General features: G+C 61.0%; 1 protein-coding gene across 1 annotated transcript in view; it reads left to right on the top strand.

Moving 5' to 3' along the window:
• The window catches only part of LOC119238338 (cholesterol 24-hydroxylase), a 30,369-nt gene extending 29,673 nt beyond the window's left edge, over window positions 1-696 (top strand). Inside the window, exons 14-15 of the mRNA XM_037502007.1 lie at window positions 171-237; window positions 403-696. Of these exons, the coding sequence (XP_037357904.1) occupies window positions 171-237; window positions 403-573 (238 nt within the window). The 3' untranslated portion in view covers window positions 574-696. The remainder of the gene's footprint in view (window positions 1-170; window positions 238-402) is intronic.
• Window positions 697-21,404: the final 20,708 nt, after the last annotated feature.

Below are 21,404 nucleotides of genomic sequence, written 5' to 3'. Positions count from 1 at the left end.
CTTTCTGAGGGCCTCAGTCTCCCCTCCATGCAGTGGGGTGATAGCTCCTCCCTGAGGGTCACAGGGGGTGAGAGATGCACGGGGCTGGCCCAAAGCCCTGCAGCTCCAACCGGAGAGGGCGCCGCCAAGGAGCTGTTGCGGCAGCTGACTTGGGTCTCCCCCCTTCACAGGCCGAGGTTCACCTACTTCCCCTTCTCCCTGGGACCCCGCTCCTGCATCGGGCAGCAGTTTGCACAGGTAGGAGACTGGGGGGCTGCAAGGGGATGTGCTGTCCTGGGCCAGGAGCATGTCTGGGCCTGCTCGGGAACCCTGGGGGCCGGGGCACCAGCTGGCCACCTGTGCATGCTGCCCTCCTGGGGTCCCTCCCCTTCCCCTGACTCTCCGCCTGCCCCTTGCGCACAGATGGAGGTGAAGGTGGTCATGGCCAAGCTGCTGCAGAGGCTGGAGTTCCGGCTGGTGCCAGGGCAGCGCTACGGGCTGCAGGAGCAGGCCACGCTCAAGCCCCTGGACCCCGTGCTGTGCACCCTGCAGCCCCGGGGCTGGCAGCCCGCACCCCCGCCCCCGCCCTGCTGAGGGGCCCAGCGTGGCATTGGACTCCTCAGGCAGGGGCCACTCCCGCCTTCTCCCACAGCCCTGCCACTGCCCCCCATGCCCCTGCGCCCCCGCCCTCCATGCTGGCTCCCAGCGGGCCCACTGCTGCCCGCCCCGGCGCTCCCTGCCACTGCAAACTGCACCGCCCTTCCAGGGCTGGCCCTCCTCACTTCTTCCAGCTGCCACCCAGATGTGCTGCCCCCACCCCCGCTTCTTTGCACAGGCCACTGCTTCTGCTGAGATACCCTAACTCTTGCTAAAGCTCTCTTGACACCCTGAAGTCCTCTTCAAGCTTCACCTCCTGCAGGAAGCCATCCCTGCCACCCCCGGCCGGCCAGGGGCCCCCCTCCTGTCCCTCGGTCACCTGTGCTACCTCTAACACCACTGACCACACCATATCGTGAGTGTCCTTCGACGGGCCCGACCGCCCTGCCAGGCCGAGCCACCCGGCGTCGGGCTCTGCGTGTGTCTCCGAGCCCACGCCTGTGCCCGCCCGGGGATGCAGGGCCAATGCTCAATAAACATGTATCGACTGCATGAATGAACAGCCGCCCCGCCAGGCGCTCTGGCCCGTGTGCTCCTCTGTCAAACAGGGGTGATGTGGAGGGCGATCTCTGTGGGGCTCCTCCGAGGGACTGCGCACAGGAGGGAGGTGTCTGCGGCAGCCTGTTCCCTGTCAGAGGCGCACCCCTAACCCTGCTTCTGGGTGCAGTGGGAGGCAGAGCTCCCAGGCAGGGTTTTGAGAGCTGTTTGAGCTGGGGGGACCCTGGGGCCTTTGGGGTCTAGCCCACTTTCAACAAGGGCACCCCAGGTGGCCCCACAGACACCAGCCCCCCAGAACCTCTCCCGGGGGCAGCTGGGTGGAGCTGAACCCGGATGCTTGGCCACGTGCCTCAGCAGCCCCTGCACTGTGTGCTGCCCCTCCTGGCCGGCTCCACGGGTGAGGCTGACCTCGTGGTGGTGGTGGAGAAGCTGACTCTTCCTCTTCGGGGCCCAGGGCCCCCCAGGAGCGGTGCTGCAGGCTGTGCCATGTGGCCAGGCCACCAAGCAGAGGGCCTGCCCAGACGTCCCATGTGCGGAGAACAGCCCTCCCCAGCCTGGTCCCGCTGCGCCTCTTGCGGTCCTCACCACAGCCTTGACCCCAGCTTTGAGGGAGCACCCCACACAGCACACGGGGAAACTGAGTCTTGGGGAGGAAGTGGCTTGTGCAGTGCAGCTGGGCAGGCTGCACTGGGGCAAGTTGGGAGTGGGGCACAGCAGGCAGGGTCCCTAGCCTGGGGGGCTGTGGAAGCCAGTGTGAGCAGAGGACCCGGCTGGGGACCCCTCTGCTGTGCCGATTCCTTGCAGGGTCCTCCTGCTCCCCCAGCCCCTGCCCAACCTGAGCCCTGCCCAAGCTCTACCCCACTGTCTCCATTTCTAGCTCCCTTCTGGGGGTCCCCCAAACGCCCTGTGGCTCTGAGAACTGGGAAGTGGGTCAGATCACAGACTGGGTCAAACCCCCGGCCTACCCCGGCTAGCCATGTCACTCCCCCTTCTGATGCCTCAGTTGCCTCGAGGTGAAACGGGATCTCGATGGCACCTTCCACACTGGGTTGGTGCAAGAGAGGAAGGAGAGACAGGAAAGCATGCTGGTGGGCGTCTCCGCCAGGCGCATGGCCTCACGCCCCTTGCTGGTGCCCGCAATCACCCACTCACCACTGTCTCCTCCCGTCTACTCCCCGGCCCTGCGCTGCCCCCAGGGACCTGCCTGGGGTGACACCCAGTCCTCTGGAGCCTCTCACCAGGGCCTCCTGCAGCTCCTCCCCAGCCCCACGCCACAGGACCCCGCCCTGCCCCGCCAGCCCCCTGTGCTCTCTGCTTCCTGCCTTGGCTTGGCGCAGGTCCTATCGGGCAGCAGTTAAAGGACCACGGCCCTGAGGCTAAGCACCCCAGGGTCTCGACCTGGCACTGTCTGGAGGGTCCCTCTGGAAGCGTCAAGGAGCCTTTGCTGTCCCTGACTTGGCTACCGTCTCCATTGCTAAGCCCGGGCCTCTCACCACTGCTTCTTCAAGTGCTCAAGCCTGGCCCGCCTCACAGGTGAGAAAGTCCAGGTTTCGGCCGTGCAGCCATGAGCCCTTTGCCCCGCGGCCTTCCCCAGGCTTGTGAGTCCCTGCAGGCCTGAGCTTCCCTGTGGTGCTGGGAGCCAGGGGTTGAGGTGCGTGGGGAGAGGGGCCCAGACCTCCCCAGCTCTGCTGTCAGGCGGGTCAGGGCCCTGTCCTCACTGACCAACTTCCTTCTCCGTAAACCGGCCTCCCAGGGGCGGGCGGCTCTCAGGCCTGGCTGCACAGACGAGTCACCTGGGGCAGTTAGATTCATTTCTGATGTGGGGTCTGGAAACTCCTCTTTTTAAGCCCCCCACACACACCCAGGAGACCCCATGTGCACAGGCTGATGCCAACCTCCCGGGCAAGGGTGGGATGGATGGGGTCCAGCCTGAGTCCTGTCGCCAGACCTGAAATTCTACTCCCACCTGCTACTGACCATGGAGCTTGGGCCTCAGTCTCCCCATTTGTAAGGGAGGACAAATAATAGGACGCACATACTAGGGTTGGAGGGAAAATCTGGAGCTCTCTACCTGGAGGGGTCTTGGCACAGAGCCGGTCCGGGGGGTGGGTGCTGGGTGCTCCCGCGGGAGTAATGGTCAAGGGGTGAGCAGGCGTGCAGTTCCCAGAAGCGCCGCACGGTGGCGCCCGGGCCAGCGCCCTGCGGCCGCGGTAGCCGAGTGCAAGGCGCCTTCCCTCGCCCCCAGGGGTGCGGCCGCTCTTAGCAGCCCCCTGGGAAGGTGCGGGGTGGGGCTTGGCCCCTCCTGGTAATGATGGCTGCCCAGGCGGGTGAGCTGCCCCTCATGCGGGCCAGAGTTAGAAAGGTCCAGGCCCGGTGGGCCCCAGAGGGCAGGATGACACGGAGGGGACAGCACCTGGAGGGACTCAGGGCAGGGAAGAGGCACCTGTGGCTCGTGGGCGTCTCACCCCCTCCTCGAGGCAGGACCCCTGCATCCTCAGCTGGCTGGCTGAGGACGTGTGACCCCAGGAGGTCGGAGACCCCGGGGCCGGGCAGCTCCTAAATCCACATCTGCCGGGCCTTGCCCGGCTCCAGACAGCCCGGCCATCTCCGCCTGGACATCCCAAAATAGCCCCTGACTGGCCGGGCAGCCTGAGGGTATTTCTGGCCACGGGGGACTCACTGTGGTGGGGGGGGTCATCTCTCTGAAGCCCTGCCCCACTGAGGGGCAAGATGGAGTCAAGACCCTTTCTTGGCCTGGCGCTTTAAACAGTTCTGGCACTTTGTTCTCATGGCCCTGGTGTGGCCCACTCTGGGCAGCCCTTGGTGATGGGGGCTCCTGGGCCAGCGGGGCACCACGGCCACCCTGGCAGGAGGCAGTCTGGGAGGCCAGAGGCAGTCTGTAGGCCTGAGTGGCCACTCCAGCTGGGGGTGCTGGGGTAGAGGAGGTCCCAGCTACCCCGTCTGGGCTGGCTCAAGGGGCAGCACTGTCCCTGCTGTGCCCGGACCCCTGGACAAGGCCCTTGGGGCAGGGTGGCCAGGCCCGGTGGGCACTTCCTGTGGTCTGGTTACCCAAGCAGGATGTAGAAGGCCCTGGGTGGGCAAAGGACTTACCTCCCCTGCTCGCCTCTCCGGGGCCCAGCTCCAGGGGAGGCGGAGGATGGCACTGCGGCGGGACGCCACTCCCTGCCTCAAGCCCAGCTCGGAGGACTGTGTCCCTGCTCTTCGGGTGACTGAAGGCAAGGGCCTGGCCCGGAGTGGGGGAGCCTGGTGAGGAGGAGGCAGGGATGACTGTCTCCATGGTCTCGATGGTGGTGACAGCTCACCCGCTGGGCACCTGTGGCATGCCAGCCCCGGTCCAGCTGGTCCTTCTGCAGACCAGGCCCCAAGACGTAGGGGGCCTCACATCCAGAGGCCCCCTGGGTGGGCTTCACCCCTGCAATGAGGCGGGCTCTCCCAGGGCCCCCTCCTGAAGCCAGGGTGCCCATGTCTCACGCTCAGAGGCCCCTGCTGTGGTGGATGGGCTGCCCTGACTTCTTTCTTCGGTGGGAGTGTGGAGGCCAGAAGTTAGTCCAGGACCTCGGGGCGGGCGTCAGTCAGGGGGCCTGGTATGGATGGGGCCTGCTGTGGGAGGCCAGGACACACGTGTGAGCCCGTGGATGTGTTTGCGTGTGCGCGAGCCTCTCCTGCAGGCCTGTGCGGGCGTGTGCCCAACTGTGTCTGCCTGTCTCAGGCCAGGTGACCTGAGCTGTGAGGAGGTATTGGAGGGGCGGGCAGGCCCCGTCACCCATCACTCACCCGGCCACCCCACACCAGGCACCCTCCAGCCACGGGCCTGGGTGCTGTGTCCTCCAGCACGGGCTACCACTATCCTTCCTCCCCTCGCGGCCACTCGGCCCCGGGCCGGGCTCCCATTCACAATTGTCCTGCCTCCACTTACGGGGGGCTCCAGGCCTAGAAGACGGGTCTCCAGCAGGCAGGGTCCCTGTGAGTGGGGCCTCTTCCTGACCCCGCCACATTCAGCACCCTCCTGCCCTTCCTCGAGCTGGGCCTGGCCCTTCTCTGTCCCTCTATCACCCCTTGGCCCACCGGTCACCCTTCCCAGTGCCGGTCGGTGGCGCCAATCTTTCTCTGGGCAGGTGGGGCTGGGCACTGAGCACACGGTACCCGTGGTCACTCCCAGACCGTAGACTCCCTAGAGAAGTGGGGTGATGGCTTCCCAAGTCCGCTGCACCACATCCATCCCACACCCCATTTCCTTCAAGAACCCCAGCTCTGGCCGAGACCACGCAGAGGCCCCCTCCTCCATCCTGCCCGCCGGCTCTCCTCCAGGCCTTCAGCAGCGGGCTGGGCGTCACCTCCGACCAGCCTGGCCTCGGCCACTCAGCCCTGTCCTTCCTCCGGCCCCTGCCCCAGGAGCCTGGGCGCTCCCAGACAGCAGCTGCACGTGGTGGGCATCCACCCAGTAGGTCCACCCAGTAGCTGAACACGCATGAGACACGGGAGCCCCAGGACTGACCCACACCAGGACACAGATGGCCGTGGAGAGTCTCAGTTTCGGGAACCAGAGAGCACGTGTGTGTAACCACATGCACACACATGCCCCCTCGCACGGACACACTCCCCTGCACACACATGCATGTGCTCACATGTCCCTGCACACACATGCGTGCTCCCACACACGGTACACACTCATGCATGGGACCACCAACATGTAGTGGCACAAACACACACACGTGCACACACAGTCACACAATGCCCACTTGCACAAATGCACAGCACACAGCACACTCAGAGGCGCACGCGCTTGCACACAGATAGCGGGCACACGTTAGTAAGCCCGCTGGCTGCCGCAGGCCTCGGGGCAGGAGCGTGGTTGTTTTCCCAGGCGCTCCCACGTGAAGGAAACAGGAAGGGGCAGGGCAGGAAGGGGAAGCACCTGCGCACTCGAGTCGGCTTCCGCGGTGGCCACTGGCAGCCGGCGTGGGGGACTCGGGCAGACAGATGGCCGCAGGGTGGGGAGGCGGAGCCCTCTCCGGCATCCAGGCCAACACTCAGCCTCACGGCAGCCCCGGGCGACACCCTCCTGTGTCCAGGTCAGAGACCAGGCAGGGGTCCTTGCCCCGACCACCCAGGCGGGTTTGCAGCAGAGCTGAGCATCACGGCTCCTGGCCTAGCCCCCCAGCCGTGGCCAAGATGAGGCTCCATCCCGGGTGCCAGGTGCCTCAACGAGCTCTCTCTGCAGCCCCGCTTGTCCTGCACTGGGCACCCTGTGCCCCCTGGGCTGGATTCTGGGGTCTTGGGGTGCCTGCCATGAGTTAGCCCCTCTGTTACATGGTGTGCTCCTCTGACCACCGCCATGAGGGGAGTCGAGGAGGCACCACAGGCTCCTGGAGGGAACTGGGCCTGGGGCAAGGCCTCTTGCGGTATTCATGCCTGAGGGCAGGACTCTGGGGTTCCTCCTGCCCCAGCCTGGTGCAGAATGGGGTACAAAAGAGGGGCACACGGAGTCTCCACATATACGGGAAAGGAGGCACAGAAATGGGGCCGTGACCTGCCCAAGGTCACACGGCAAGGCAGGTCTGACCCCACCCGTGCCGGGGCCCCTACAGCTCCCCGGGAGAGGAGACGGTGACGCTGGGCAGTTGCGTTGCTGCCTGGGGGTACAGCTGCCACCTACAGAGATCTCTGGGTTCCCCACAATCTGGGGAGCACAGCTTCGACATCAGCTTAGTTAATCCCTGAGACTCCCCGCCTCACCTGGGGGGTTGGGGCCCCCATTTCTTCCCCCCATATCCACCCAAGACTCCCAAAGTGGAGGGGGGAAGGGAAATCCTGGATGCAGGCATCGGGTGGGGGGTGCTATAGGATTCCAGTCCCGCTGCTTCTTTTCTTTTCATCCCTAAACAAAAGGTCTATTAGGAGGGCCCATGATGACCGAGAGTGCTAGGACTGGAGGTTCGCCGGGTGCATGCAGGGCTAGAAGAGGCAAAGGCCTAAGCAAATAAGGACAATTTGGTCACCCTAGAGGGACCCCAAAGTCATGTAATCTAACCCCCACCCAGTGGCAGTCCAGGCCAGCTTATATACCTCCAGTGATGGTGAGCTCATTACCTTACAGAACCACTAGAACCCACCAAAAGATGGACGCCGCTAGGATCAGGCACTGACCCCAGTGAGGTCGGAGTTGGTAGAATGGAGTGTGAGGACCCCTGGCCTGTCTTCAGGGGCAGACAGGCTTCCCAGAGGAGACAAGGAAGGCATGAGGGAGTCGTTAGAGCCAGGAGGCCTGGAGTCACTCCACAGGAAGGAGCATCTTAAGAAACATGGTGGCTCACCCCTCTATCATTCCCCCCTGGTTTGGGAAAGGCCTCAGCACTTGTGGAGCTGCTGCAGGGAAGGCTCAAATGCTGCTCCACCCCCTCTCATTTTTTCTGAGTCTCGTGGACTCTTAGCACCAGCATCTGCCTCCTCCTCTAGGAAGCCCCCTGGACTTCCCCAGCTACGGATGCCTCCTCTTCTACAAATATCAACCTTCTTCTCTCCTCGAACCATCACCACCTCCACTGGCTGCCAGGAACCCTGCCCCTCTCCCACTGAGCTTATCCACCTCTTACCATTTACCTGCTCGTCTCCCTTCCTGGAATACTCATTCTTCCCCTGAAAACACTTTCAAATGTCACTTCTTCCACGAAGCCCTCCAAGGTCACTCTGATTAACGCTGATAACCAGCCCCTCTCCCTTACCTCCCTATGCTCTGCATACAGAACTGGTTGCATCTGAAGCCCAGATGGGGTTGGGTATGGGCGACCCAGTGGAGCTCAGCCCTGGAGCACTGTCTACAGGAACTGGGCCAGAGTTACCCACTTGCCTCATTCCCCTGGTCTCTGGTCCAGGCCTTAGCCAGACTTGCCCTTCACCTTGTGGGGGCCAGAGGAGGGACTAGACTGGATAGGCTGGCACACTAAGTGCCTGATGGGATCTGTGCTCTCAGCCAGTGTCTCCTGTTCCGTGTTAGGGGGCCGCCCCCAGGGGCTCATCATCGTCCTCTGTCCACACTCAACACGTGCAGCAGCGGCACAGGGGGTGCCCACACATGCTCTGCTCTGGCTCGACCATACAATCAAAGGCAAGGGCCACGCCTTCCCATAGAGACAGGCGAGATCCAGAGCCAGTTCCAGTCTTGCTCCAACTGGCCGGGTGGCTGTGGGTGAGTCACTTAGCTCCATCTGTGACACAGAGGGGCTGGTGACCGCTGGTCCTGAGAGCTGAGGGTGACGGGTGTGGCAGCACTCAGCACAGTCCTGCACAAGCTTGGTGGGTGGCCTCACACCGGGGGTTCTACTCTCATGCCTACAAAGGGCCCCTCACTGGGTGGCTGGAACCATCTGCAGGGAGAGAGCACACAGGCGTTGTGGGGTCCTCAGGCTGGGGCTGGGGAACTGACCAAGCACCCAGGGGTGCAGTGGTTTCTCAGGCAACACTCCCAGGCTGCCCGGGAGGGGCCCGGGCAAGGAGGGCAGTGCCCAGATTTATCCACCAATCACGCAGGCTCCCAGCTCCAACTGGGGCTTGTTCTTATCTGCCCGGCCCAGCATGGGGGGTGGCCACTGGCCGGCCAGCAGGGGCGGGGCACTGCTGGGGGACAGGGACTCCCAGCAGGGCAGGCAGCCCCAAGCCCGACCAGGAGGGTGACAGCCGCTGAGGGCGCTGAGTGTCCCTGCAGGCTGTTGACCGGCTGCCCGCCCATCTCCTGCACTATGTCGGACGGCGAGGGCCCCTCAGCCGGTGAGTGGCAGCGCTATATTTACCCGCCACAGCTCCAATTGCACGGCCAAGGCCGCTGGTCACTGAGGGCACTGGGCCCCCCAGGCTGCAGGCAGCTGTGGGGCTGGACCTCTTCCTCCCAGCCTGCTGCCCGAAGGGCCGACATGCCCAGACTTTGAAAACTGAGTTCTGCCGCCTTCTGTGGCTTCCCGAAGGGGCTGGAGCAGGAAGCTAAAGCAAACCCCTCCCAGCTGTACGCCAGGGCAGCAGGAGCCGACCCACAAGGCAGTGGGGGCCTGCACTGAGCCTAGACCCTGGGTGGTCTTGGGTGAATGAGCCCTGGAGCCACATGCAATCACAATGCATGTATGAGCGTTATCTCGGGTTCATGCTGGGGCCATGCTAAGTGGGGTCACGCCACTCCTGGGATTCCCCGGGGATCTGAGTCCTCTGGAAGCTCTGGGGCGCTGGCCTGTCAGGAAGAGGCAGGCCCTGCAAGGGCCGCCTGTGCTCTAGGTAGGAAGAGGCCAGGACACAGGCAGGCAGTGGGGTGGGCAGGTGCAGGTTCTGACCACATACCTCTGCCCTGCAGTGTGAGGAGCCAGGGTGTGCCCTGGCTGCCGGCCCTTGGCTCTTCCAGTTGGGGACAAGCTGTGATGTTGGCCTCAGGCAGGCAGGGCTGTGTGGCCCTCGTTAATCAGGGCACATCTGGGGCTTGGGGTCAGGTGCCCGGGTTCAAAGCCCAGTTCTCCCACTTCCAGGTTGGGTGACCTTGGGCAAGTGGCTTCACTACTCTTAGTTTTTGTCACCTGGTGACAAGGGAGACAGTGCGTGTTGGCACCTGAGCCACAAGTGTTGTGAATGTGGGCGGCCCAGGCCTGGTGATGTTAGCGCTCAGGTATGGAAACAGCATGTGGGGGCCTGGACAGGTGCCAGAGGCTCAGGACCCTGCTCACCACTGTCTGGCCCTGGCAGGGCCCCTGAGGGGCTCAGCCTGGTGGTGGCCCAGGGATCACTATCTGCCCAGCACCACCTCAGAGACGCGGGCGTATACCACATGCAGGTCCTGGGCTGCGTTGTGGGTGATGTGGTGTGGCCTCTCCTGCAGCGTCCACAGGAGGTCCCAGGGCCTGCACCTGGCCGGGCCCGCACAGAGCTGTGTCTCTGTGTGTGTCTGTATGTCTGTGTCTGTGTTGGGGGCGCTGAAGACACCAGGTTGACCTCACCCCTTCCCCCAGGCGCCTGTGGCCTTGGCTGCCAGGAACTGTCTGCCATGGCAGTGGAGGCCATGGAGCCAGTTTGGGGGAGGGGGCAGCCAACAGGCCCTCTCTGGCCAGCTCTGTCCACACCTGACACGAACCGGGAATAGCTCTCTCCCTCCACCAGGGACATGGCCCTGGCTTTAGCAGCTTGTAAGCCAGCCTCACCGGGATGTGTATTTCAGGAAGCCGGGACCATATTTAGCCTGCAGGGGCAGAGGCATGGCAGGAGCTGGTCAGCTGGGCTGGGGGCCGGGGGCCATCCTGGCACTGTGTCCCTGGGCTGGGCTGGTTGGCGCTGCAGGGTCTTTGGCATTTGATTTGCAGTCATGCAGGAGGAGGGACAGTGCCTGGGTATGGGGGCACATGTCTGTGTGGGGGTCTCCTGGGCAGTGTTTGACATCCAAGTCTTTCTAGGAGGGGGCCTTGGAGGCAGCCCAGGACCATGCCTGCCTGATTCCCAGTCCCTGGGGAAGACCTGAGCTCCCCGCCCACCCCCATGCGACCTTGGGATGATCACTCAAGGACATTGTAAATGGGCACCATTAAATCCGGACCAGAATAGGACTGTAGCGCCTCAGGCTCCAGGCAGGATTAGGTGGCCGAGAGCTGATGTGAACTTAAAATAATGCCTCTCGTTGGCAGCTGTTCTGCTGCTGTTATTATTACTCCACCAATAATGAGCGGCCACCCGAAGGGGAAGGACACGGCCATGTGTGGCGTCTGAGCCATCTTGGGTACATGGTTCAGTCCCTGGAGGGGGTGATGTTAACCCCCCAGGGCCATGCGGCAGGGGCCAGGATTCAGACCCCATGTTTGCAGGCCCGGCTGGGTCCTTGGGGGAGTCCCACCTGCCCATCCCGGGTGGCTCGGCTGGCAGGCTGGGCTCCCAGCCCAGGTGGCTCGGCTGGCAGGCTGGGCTGTCATCTGCAGCAACTGCCTTTCTCCTCCTGGAGACCGCCAGCCCCTCACAGCCTCCGGTGCTGCGGAGCCTGGAAAAGCAAAGTGGTACCTTGTTAGAGTGTCAGGAAAATCCCGCAGGCAGGAGCACAGTGGGTGGCAGTGGGAGTTATGGCCCGGTGCCCGGGCTGGGCGCTGCAGGCTAAGGTTACCTGGAGTCAGCGGCGTATTTATAGCTGGAGCCCATGTCCAGCCAGGCAAGGGGCTTCCCTTACAGTGGTGGGGCTGTGGGTGGTGCTTTGGCTGGTCCTCCCCAGCGGAGGCTGGGTTTCCTCACCTGTAAAGTGGGGCCATGTCCCACTCTGGCCTGGATCCATGTCTGTGGGGGCTGCACGTGCTGGGATGAGGGGCCCAGAAGGGGCTGGCTCCTGCGCCCGGGGGTGTGGGTGGTGTTTGGCAGCCTGTGGCCTCACGGTCTCTCACCCCTCTCCGCAGAAATCCACGGAAGGAGAATCCAGGCCACTGTGCCGCCAGGTTTTCCCACGTTTGGGGAAGTTTCCCACAAAGCCAGCTCATGACTCCGAGCGCCAGGGGCTGGGCAGTGGTTTCAGCAGCGACCCAGGCACAGGGCATAAGTGCCGGGTCCTCACGCCCACCCTGCCACCCCGCTCTGTGGCTTAGGCTTGTCACCTAACCTCTCTGGGCCTCATGAGGGTGACAGTGACCCTATCTCAGAATGGACACCCCGGACCTGAGTGAGTGCTCAGCCAGCACACGACTACCCACACCAGCCCCACTGTGATCACCCCGTTTGTGTTGTGGGATGTGGCTGCCCTTGCCAGCAACTGGTTTTGGGAGGGAGGGATATTCCTGTCCTTACTGCCTCCTTCAGTGTTCTGGAACCCTTGGTGCTATTTCACGTGATTCATTTTGGAAAGCCGAAAAAGGGGGCTCCCAAAAGGCCCCCAAGTACTTGACTCCCCAAGCCCCTCTCTCTAAACTCAGGGAGTTTATCCCAAGGGTGGGGGGCCTGAAGACATTAGGGTAGGTGCCCCATCTTTCACTCAATTCTTCCTGTCACCCCAGAGCCCCAAGAGAGCCCCAGCTTCTTGCCCCCAGACCTCACGGTGGGCCTCTGGTGGGGTTGTGAGCAGCTCCCCTTGTCCAGGCCTAGGTTTTGTTGTCCTTTTTGGCTCCTGACTGACCAACCTCAGGGCCAGGCCTGTGGCCAGCATCCAGGGAAGGAAATGAAAGCAAAACACTTTAAGTCTTTAGACTTGTTCTTGGAGAGAAAGCTTCTCCTGGGCGAGGTGGGCTTGGCCCCTGCCCTCAGCACCGTTCTGTGTTGCCTCCCTCCTTTAGATGAGGGTTGCCCCTCTTAGACAGTAACTGGGTTCAGGGGCTGTCTTGGGCAATCGGGAGCCAGTGAAGACCCTGGAGCCTGGAAGGTGGCTGGATTGTTCCAAGGCGGGGCAGGGGGACTAGAAAGAGAATCTGGAGGCCAAGAGCAGGAGCAGATCAAGACAGTCCTGAGGTGAGAGTGTGAGGCCGACTCAGGAAGGAGGACAGGGGAGAATGGTAGGATTTGGAAGCTGCAGGGGTGGGGTCAGGGAGGGGCAGCCAGGGCTAGGGGCGGGTCCTATGCTGTCTCCTCTGTTAGGAAGGTCCAGAGGACTGTGGGGTGACCTGGAAGAGTCCCAGGGGTCAGACTGTAAGAGCCTAGGCCCTCGACGGCACTCCCCATCACATTCCTCACTCGCCTGCACACGAGGCCACACTACATTTCATATCCACACTCCCAAGTGGTGGGATCCCATGATGTGGAGGGGAAACTGAGGCCCAAGAGGAAGAGACTGGCTCAGGGTCACATGAACTGGACTGGAACATAGGCCTGCCCTCTGCTCAGGTCTCCCTCCTTTCCTGCTCCAAGCTGATCCCCACCCATGCTCCCCAGGGACCCCCAAAGAAGCTCAACAGCCCTAGGGGACCATGTCCTTGGAGTGCTGACCCCATCATCTGCTCCCCTCCTTCCATCCCAGCATTGCTCACAGGAGGCCCAGCTGTCGGGTGGCACGGTGCAGCCCTCCCTGCTGGTGACCCAGGGCAGGCCTCCTCAGTCTGGTCAGGAAGACAATTTATGTACGTCCACTCTTGTTGGGTACCAGGGGGAACACAGGGCTCTGCACGCATGTGCTGCCTGCCACGATGGGTGGGCACAGCAGATGCATGAGTCACGGGGTGAGGGTCCCCCAGGGTCTGAAGGACCCCCGCGGGCTTGGACTTTACACAGCAGAGCAGGTTGGAAGCTGCTGGAATTTAACTGGCAGACGAAAGTTTGTGCTTCTGTTCTTTCAAAATTTTGGGTCGTTTCCAATCATGCAAGAGAAATTCTGTTTCTTTTAAAAATTATATTTGTTAAATGAAAGCTGTTAACAGGAGCAAGCACTTACCTGTTCCTTCTTGAAAGCTGCAGTCAACATAAAATCTCAAAGCCACTGGCTGGTGGAGACAAGTCACGGCCCCATGGTGTCACCCTCCACTGCTGATGTCCTATGGCCGTTATCACCACCGCCCTGAGCTTTCACCAGCCACTTGGCTCAGGACTAGAGAAGGGGCCTCAGGGGGCAGAGTCTCGCTCAGGCAGAGCCCGCTGGGTGGGAGACTCAGGGCTGGCGGCCTGCAGGGTGACTGGGCATAACGCCTCTCAGGGACCCAGGCGTCCCCATTCGGGGCTGGTATGGACAGAGCCGGGGACCCAGGCACTTGAAATCCAACAATGTGGGTATCAATAGCACCATATTTCATCAAGCAAGTCGCGGGGCCCCCTCAAGGGCAAGAGGCGGGATGCCGCTCCCTGTCAGTGTGTAGTAGTAACATCTGCCCCTCCCTGACTTCCCGCCAAGCGACGGCCCTAATTAAGAGCCCATCTTAATTAGGAGATGCGTGAAGTATGTCGCATGTGTCTGTGGCAAGCTTCTAGACACACGTCGCGAGCCTTCCAACATGCAAACCACAAAGCCAGGGACAAGAGTTTCCAAAATCTGTTCTCTCCTACAGACTTCAATTTGCATTTAAGAGTCTAAAAATAAATTTCTGAAAGATCTGGTCACCACAGCAGCTAGGAAAAGCATGCTACCCAAGGGAAATAGCGAGTAATTGCCAAAAAGTTCTTTGAATTTATTACTTGCTAAGGCTCAGAGATAGTTGGGCTGCGGATGGTCCGAGCTGAGCCTGGTCCATCAGCGCCCGCAGACGGCAGCGAGTGGGCGTGCGTTTCGGGGAGAATGGCTGTAGAAGAACGTTGGGAAATGAGTCCGTGCCCCAAAGCTTCAGCACTTTAATACTGCACTGTTTCCTGGGCTCTCTGACACCCTAAACAGAAGCTGAACATCACGTAAATAGCAGACTTTCCCAACTGCTTCTGATAGTATGAAACTAAGCGAATTTAAATAAAACTCAGGGTCTAACAGGACGGTGGCAATGAACAGCACCAATTGTTTCGTATAATGAACTAAGACCCAGTTTTAAAATATTTGCCCTCACTGGAGTACTACTCAGCCAGGAAAAAGGTGAAACCCTGCCACTGTGGCAGCATGGATGGGCCTAGAGGGATCTTCCTCTCCTGAAGTAAGTCAGATGTAGAAAGACAAATACTGTATCTTTGCACTCACTGCGGTGTGTAGCGAAACCGAATACACCATGAGCTAAATAATACAAAAATCCACTGTAGGACTGTCAGACCAAATTGGTGTTCACCAGAAAGAATGGGGGGAGAGGTGGGTCCACCAGGTAAAAGGGGACGATGGTCTGGGGAAAGATAGGCCTGGACTATGTGGACCTTGTGTAGCGTGTACAAGTGGATCCGTGAGGATTCACACCCCAGACTTATATGGGGTCATAGCGAGTTAACATTGGCAAAGACTAGCGGTGTCCCCAGGCCCTCCCCAAAGAGTTGGCTGCATGGACTGAATTGCTAGAAATAAAACCAGAACAAGGCTTGGGATGATGTGGCTTTGTATGGAGGGTCAGATATGCCCGCAGCTCGGACTCTGAGGCACCCTCTCCACCACATTCAAACACATCTTTGAAAAATCCCACCGCATTCATTTCAGGTGGAAAAACACATCAGAGCCCTGGCATGGCTGCAGGGCGAGCATCAAACGGGGTGAAGCGGAGCTCCTGCTCCCACGCGCTTATTCCGCACGTCCTGCGTACGCAGAGACCCCGCAGGATCACAGTGTTACCAGGTCGAGATTGCTGGCGCAGCACAAGACTGGGCGAACGGACACTAAAGAACTTCCGCTGCCCTTCTCCTGCGCCCTCCACACACAATCCCTCGTGACTGTCCTCACAGCCTTGGGGGTCAATGGTGGCCATCCCGCTTCACCGCTCAGGAAGCTGGAGTTTAGAGCAATCCGTGACTGGCCCGGATCTCAAGGCGAGTGTTGGGTGGGGTGGGATGGTGGTGCTCTTCTCTTTGCTTCCCAAGGGGTGCTCTTCTCTTTGCTTCCTGGACTTGCAAGTTGGCCTCCCTCAAAGGGCAGCTCTGGAAATGGGCCAGGGACTTGGGCGGCGGCCTGGCCTGGCCGAGGTGCATGATGGTCAGGCCAAGGCGCAGCGGCAACCTGAACCAGGAGCTAGCGGGAGGTGAGGGCACATGGCAGCTCACCACCGCAAGCTCATTAAGCCTCCGGCGGGGGTGGGGGTCTCATGTTCATCCTGGAACCCCTGGGAGACTCACAGAGAGGCTGCCCTGGTGGCCCTGGATATGCTGTCAGTTCTAGAATCTAGGAAAGGCAGCTCAGATGGAGGGACTCAGTCTCTGGCTAGGTGTGTGTGCTGAGGAGCCCCGCCTCCACTCCTCTACCACTGTGCCCTTGGGGCAGCAGGTGGAGAAGTGGGGCCCGGGTGGGCCTGGGGAGTGGACAGATGGGCACTGCTGTTGGAGCCCTGCCACCTGCTGCTGTGTGATCTTTGCGAGTCAGATATCCTCTCTGGGCCTTTTCTCCCCGAGTGCAAAGCAAGGTTGACGACTCTGATGGGACGGCTGCTATGTGTGGATGACAGAGTCTGTGTGTGAAGGCAGAGTGGGGAGCAGGACAGGCGCTGACTTTGGTGGGCCCCCGAGAGGCAGAGCTCCTTTTCCCTGCACGTGGCCAGTTGGGCGAGACTCTCAGGAGAAGCAGCGGAGGAGGGAGGAGGCAGGATGGGGCTGCAGGCAAAGTCTAGATTACTTTCATTCATCGCAGGTGGGCCTCGTCCCGGTGGGGGCAAAGACCACAGCTTCCTCATCTGCAGCTGATCAGATGCTTGTTGAATGACTGACTAAATGCAGCTGGGTCTCCCAGGACTTTCCCCACAGCCTGATCTCACAGGAGCGCTGGAGTGTAGACTATGTCATGGGGTCTGAGACAAGGGGGCCTGGCTTTTGCACCCCAGCCACAGTGAATCCGTCCTGGCCGTCCCACGTCTTTGTCCTCTGCTTTCGGTTCCTTCTCTCTGTAGAGTTGGAGGTGGCAGGGGTTGGGTGGCAGGGCTAGCGCACTTGCGTTCTCTTCCGCTAGGCCTTGTTTTGAAGACAGTTGAGTCAGCCTGGCCTCTGGCTGCAGGAGGGCACACTGGCAAAGCCTTCTGCCTGCTGTGTGGTCTGAGCCTGCCCGTCCTCCCCTCAGAGGTGGGACAAGCGGTGCCCGCACCCTGAGAGCCACTTAGACTCGTGACCATGTGTGGGCGCCGGCGGACGCTGCTCCCCACCCCCTGCAGGCTCCTGGAGCCCATGCAGAGTTACGGAGGGGACAGGTGGCCTCGGGCAGAAACTGTCAGCCCAGGTGGCCATCGCGCTGCTCGTGGTCTGTCTCCCTCCCCTGGGAAGGAGGGCGGCCTCCCGCGAGCGGTGACAGCGGGCTCCCGGCTCAGCGTCTCCCGGGAGATCAGACGCCCCGGAGGAGCGCAGTCAGGTGCTGCTGCCTTATCTTTCCTGGCAAAGCCCGGCCGCTGGGCCAGGTCCCTGCTGGCAACCGAAGGCAGGCATGAATAATAGAAGGGCTGGCACTGGGCTTGGCTGCCCAGCTGTGTCGGAGCCTTGCAGATGCGCCGCGGGGGCAGGCGGCTCCTGGCCTGGGGATCCCGGAAGCCAGAGGAGCGTGGGCCGGCGCTGCCAGGGATGGCGTTGCTTCATCAGCGTCACTCGTATGGCCTTGGTTTGAAATCTCAGCCTGATGTGCTGTGTGTCTTTGGGCAAGGCGCCCAGCCTCTCCAAACCCTCTCCTGCTCCCCTGGGACATCGCCACCCCCACTCCTGGGATGGTTATGGTGCACAGTAGGTGCTTGGCAGTGGCAGCTGTGGAAAGAAACACTCAATGAATGGGACAGTGGAAATGTCCCTCCGGCTACAGACTGGGGCCTCTTCTCTTCTCCCAGGCAGGGGCCTCTGCCTGGTCCCCTCAAAGTTTGCAGGACTGCAGTACTAATTTACACTGATGCTGACAGGGGCTCTGCTCCAGCCCCGCTGTGGGGCAGGAGCAAACTAAGCTGTAGTCCAGGTGGCCCAGCCAGGAAGGTACGGCCTGTGGGAGGCAGGGGCAGGGCCAGGCCCTGGTGAGTGCCGGAGAGGCTGTCTCTCAGACAGAGAACATAGCTCAGGTACTCAAGCGGTCCGGTGATGTAGACCCCGGGGCCACGTTAACCTGGGCAAGGTCACAAGTCCAGGCAATTGGAGGCAATTGGGGCCCCCAGAGGGGGACCTAGAGGGACACCCTCACCGTGTCTCTGAGGTGGCACCCTGATGGGGTGGGGGTGCCGACTAACTCCTATCACTTCTGATTTAGGGTGGGTCAGAGTGGGGGGGTCAGACCTGGGACACAGACAGGGAGGGCCTGGGGAGTGGTGCCACGTGTGACCCACCCAGAAGGCAGCGCTGGCCAGGCCCTGCGGTGCTGGGAGGTGGGGGCAGGGGCTGGCCGTGGAGGCTGCTGTGTCCTACTACCCATGAGTCACTGCCTGGCTGGGGCCCCGGCAGCCGAGGGAGCCCGCAGCCAGGCTTCCCCGCGGTTAGCAGCTGTGCTGTGGTCCCTGGTGGCAGGCTGCCATTCCCTAGAACCTGAACTTCAGACAGTGGCGTGGGCAGTGAGGAGGCTGTGAGCCGCTGCGGCCCTAAAACCAGCCTTCATGACCCACTTCAGTGCTAGCAGCCCCAAGTCCACGTTCCTGAATGTTGTCTGCATCCCAGGCTCTGTGAGAGGGGCTAGCGGAGGTTATACCCTGGCCCCCCGGGCCATAGGCCCTGTACCCCAGGGAGAGGGTGACTGTGCCCCCTCCCAGCCAGCACAGGAGCCTCTGGCACATTCACTGAATGCTCAAATATCTCCACTTTCTGCAGCCCCCACCCCCACAGGCTGCACCCCCACACGGCACTCACATCCACATCCGGATGGACACCCACACGGCGTCCTCAGGGCTTGGCGCAGAGTGGCTATGCAGGCCCCAAGATTGCCTAGACGTTTCAAGGGACATGAACCCAGGCCGGGGCCCGGGTGACAGGGCCAGTCACAGTCCACAAAGCCGGCCCTCTGCCAGAACCCCCAAGTATGGGCCTGCCCCGTAGCTCACATGCACACACACACACACACACACACTCAAGGGCACACATGTTTATGGGCAGCGGGGCTTTCAAAACAGCTTAATAGGGACAGTGAGGCGCTGATGTTTAACCAGCAGCATGAATGCTGAGTCACAGGAGTGGCTCCCAGCGAGAATGGCCAGCTGGAGAGTGAGATGAATGACCGTCTTGGGTTGAGTGAGTAACATTTGAATGGGGTAGTGACTCGTTTGGGAAAACTTTTAAGCTCCCCCCGGACCCCAAATCCAAATTCCATCTGCGGTTACTTAATGCTTCTAAGGTCACACGCTCACTGGGTAGTTGGGCTCAGCGCTCTCGGCAGACACCCCCAGGCGGGGGGGGGGGGGTTGTGTGTGCGGCGGGCGGCCCTGTCTTTCTAGGAAGAAGGGAGGGGAGCGCATGTTCACTGTGCACCTACTCCGTGCCCACCCTGCTCTCAGAGGCGTGCACATCTAGCCCATGTACCAAGCACAGTAGCTGCACACAGTAGGTGCTTAGAAGTGAGTAGCTTATTGCTGCATTTCATTGGCGCCTGCTGATTGAAAGAAGCACAAGCCCATTTGCATCAACCCCTTCCCCAGCCAAGACACTGATGGAAGGTCATAGCCTGACCCAGAGGGCATAGTGTGACGCAGAGGGCCCTGATGTCACCGGGAAGAGGTAACAGCCCCCCCACTGAACAGACAGGAAAGACTGAGGCCCAGAAAGGACCGCCAGGGGCAGGAGGGGGGTTTTGGCTCCAGTTCTTACATGATCGGAGGCTTAGAAGGGCTTGTTCCCGAGCCCCCCCTGTATATGCTGGGTTGTTTTGGGGGAGGAGACCTGCTTCAGTTTCCCTGAAATGCTGCTGGCATACCCTGAACTGTGACCTGGGCTAAGGCATTCCCATGATGGATTCTTCATTCTTGGGTCTCCCCCACTTTTGACCAAAGTTAGGCCTAGTTGGGTGCATTTTCTTCAGAGCGAATTTTAGGGACTGGCGTCATTGTGAGGACTCCAGGTCTGTGTGAGCCGGGGCCGTGGGCTCCAGTGAGCTCCGCGCAGGGTTTCATCACGTGAAGGCTTTTCACAGACAACCACTGGCCTGGGAAGGCGGTGGGCGTGAATATGCACCAGCTCATCCTCATAAATTATGCATTTGATTCAGAGACTTCCCCGGGAGGCAGAGGAGGGATTGGCTGTGTCTAAGACAGAGTCCTGCTCACAGGGCTTCCCATAAACCCCATCTCCCTGCCCACCCTGCTCCCGACACTGTGAACTTGCTCTGTTCAATGCTGGACTCTGCTTTTCAAAGAATCTGGAGTCACTGGTGGTTTCTGGTCCGAAGATGGTGCTGAGGCCGGAGGGTCAGAGCAGGCCTCGTTCGCCATGGTGGCTTTATGTAGGCCATCAATCTCGAGAGTGCCCCAGCCTCACTGAGGCCCTGGCAGCTGGAAGCTGACCCCCAGCCTGTGATTTACTGTCATTTTGATTTAAGAGCTCACATTCCTACAAACTAGAGCATCATCGAGTACAGGCTGCCCCAGTATCGTGCAGCAAACACTGGCCAGGGTGGAGCAGGCCTGTGTTTGAGCAGGAAGGGAAGGAAGGGCTCTGCCCCCCGATGCAGGGGTCAGGGTGAGCCCAGGGCCTCCCTGCAGCCTCTCCTCCCTTGGGGCCTGCGTGCACACAGGGCAGGAGGCGAGCCCACACCTAGGACTGGTGGAATCGTGGCTTGGTCTGCTCTGCTGGCAGTTGTCTCTCCCAGGCTCCACCCCTGCCCAGCTGCAGTCACATGTACACCTTCTGGATTTCACTGACCTCATGCTTCTCTTGAGGTGCTGCTGGTCCTCGCCGGCCGCGCCTCTGCCTGAGGACAGCCAGGCCAGAGGTCCCCCATCTTTGTCTGGGACTGTCAAGGCCTTCCCTACCCTCAACAGCTGCCATGTGTGAGCACCCACACTCTCCTTTTGGTTTCTTTTGCCCTCCAGCCTGGGGTGGAATCAGGTGGACCCTGTGGTGACACAGCCAGAGGGGAGGCCTGGCCGGTGCGCAGGAGAGGTGGCACCTCTGGGCCTGGGGCTTGTCCACCTGGCTCGGGTGCTGTCTCCAGCCCGCATGGCTCAGGGGAACCGTCACTGGGCCACTTTAAGGTCTGCTGACCCCTCTGCATGGAACCAGCCCTACCATGGGCATGGCCATAAGGGGTTTCTGTCATTCTTCAGAGGAAATGACTCCGTGTGTTGAGTCAATTCTGATGTCGCATTTGTAATGAAAGACATCTATGGGCCATCTATGGGCCATCGCCTCCGCGCAACACAGCTTTCCTCCCCAGTGCCAGCCACCAATGTTGTCTCGTCTCCTCCAGGAAGCCCCCGGGACTCCCACCAGGCTTCTCAGGCTGAGCCAGCGGTATCTTGCTGGATACTTGCTCTCAGCCAGTGTGTGCAGAGCTGCATTCATACACAGGCCCGGCTCTCTGGCGCCAGCCCTGGGGAGCCGTGGCAAGCGGGCAGGAAGACAAAGGACTCACCGACAAATCCAGACGCCTGTGGACAGTCGTGCCAGGCAAGGTGGTAAAGAGCTCCACCAAAATTAACTCATTTAATCCATACCCCACGCACGACTCTCCCACCTGATAGGTGAGACACCAAGGCCCAGAGAGACCGAGTAACTTGGGCAGAGTCACACAACGTTCAGGGGGCACAGTAAGGATTTGTACTCAGGCCCCCGGCTCTAGGGTCTCTATT

The sequence above is a fragment of the Talpa occidentalis genome, unplaced genomic scaffold (assembly GCF_014898055.3).
Source record: "Talpa occidentalis isolate TD23 unplaced genomic scaffold, MPIMG_talOcc4v2.1 talOcc4.11, whole genome shotgun sequence".
Taxonomy (NCBI): Eukaryota; Metazoa; Chordata; class Mammalia; order Eulipotyphla; family Talpidae; genus Talpa; species Talpa occidentalis.
This window is presented reverse-complemented; position numbering and strand designations above follow the sequence as displayed.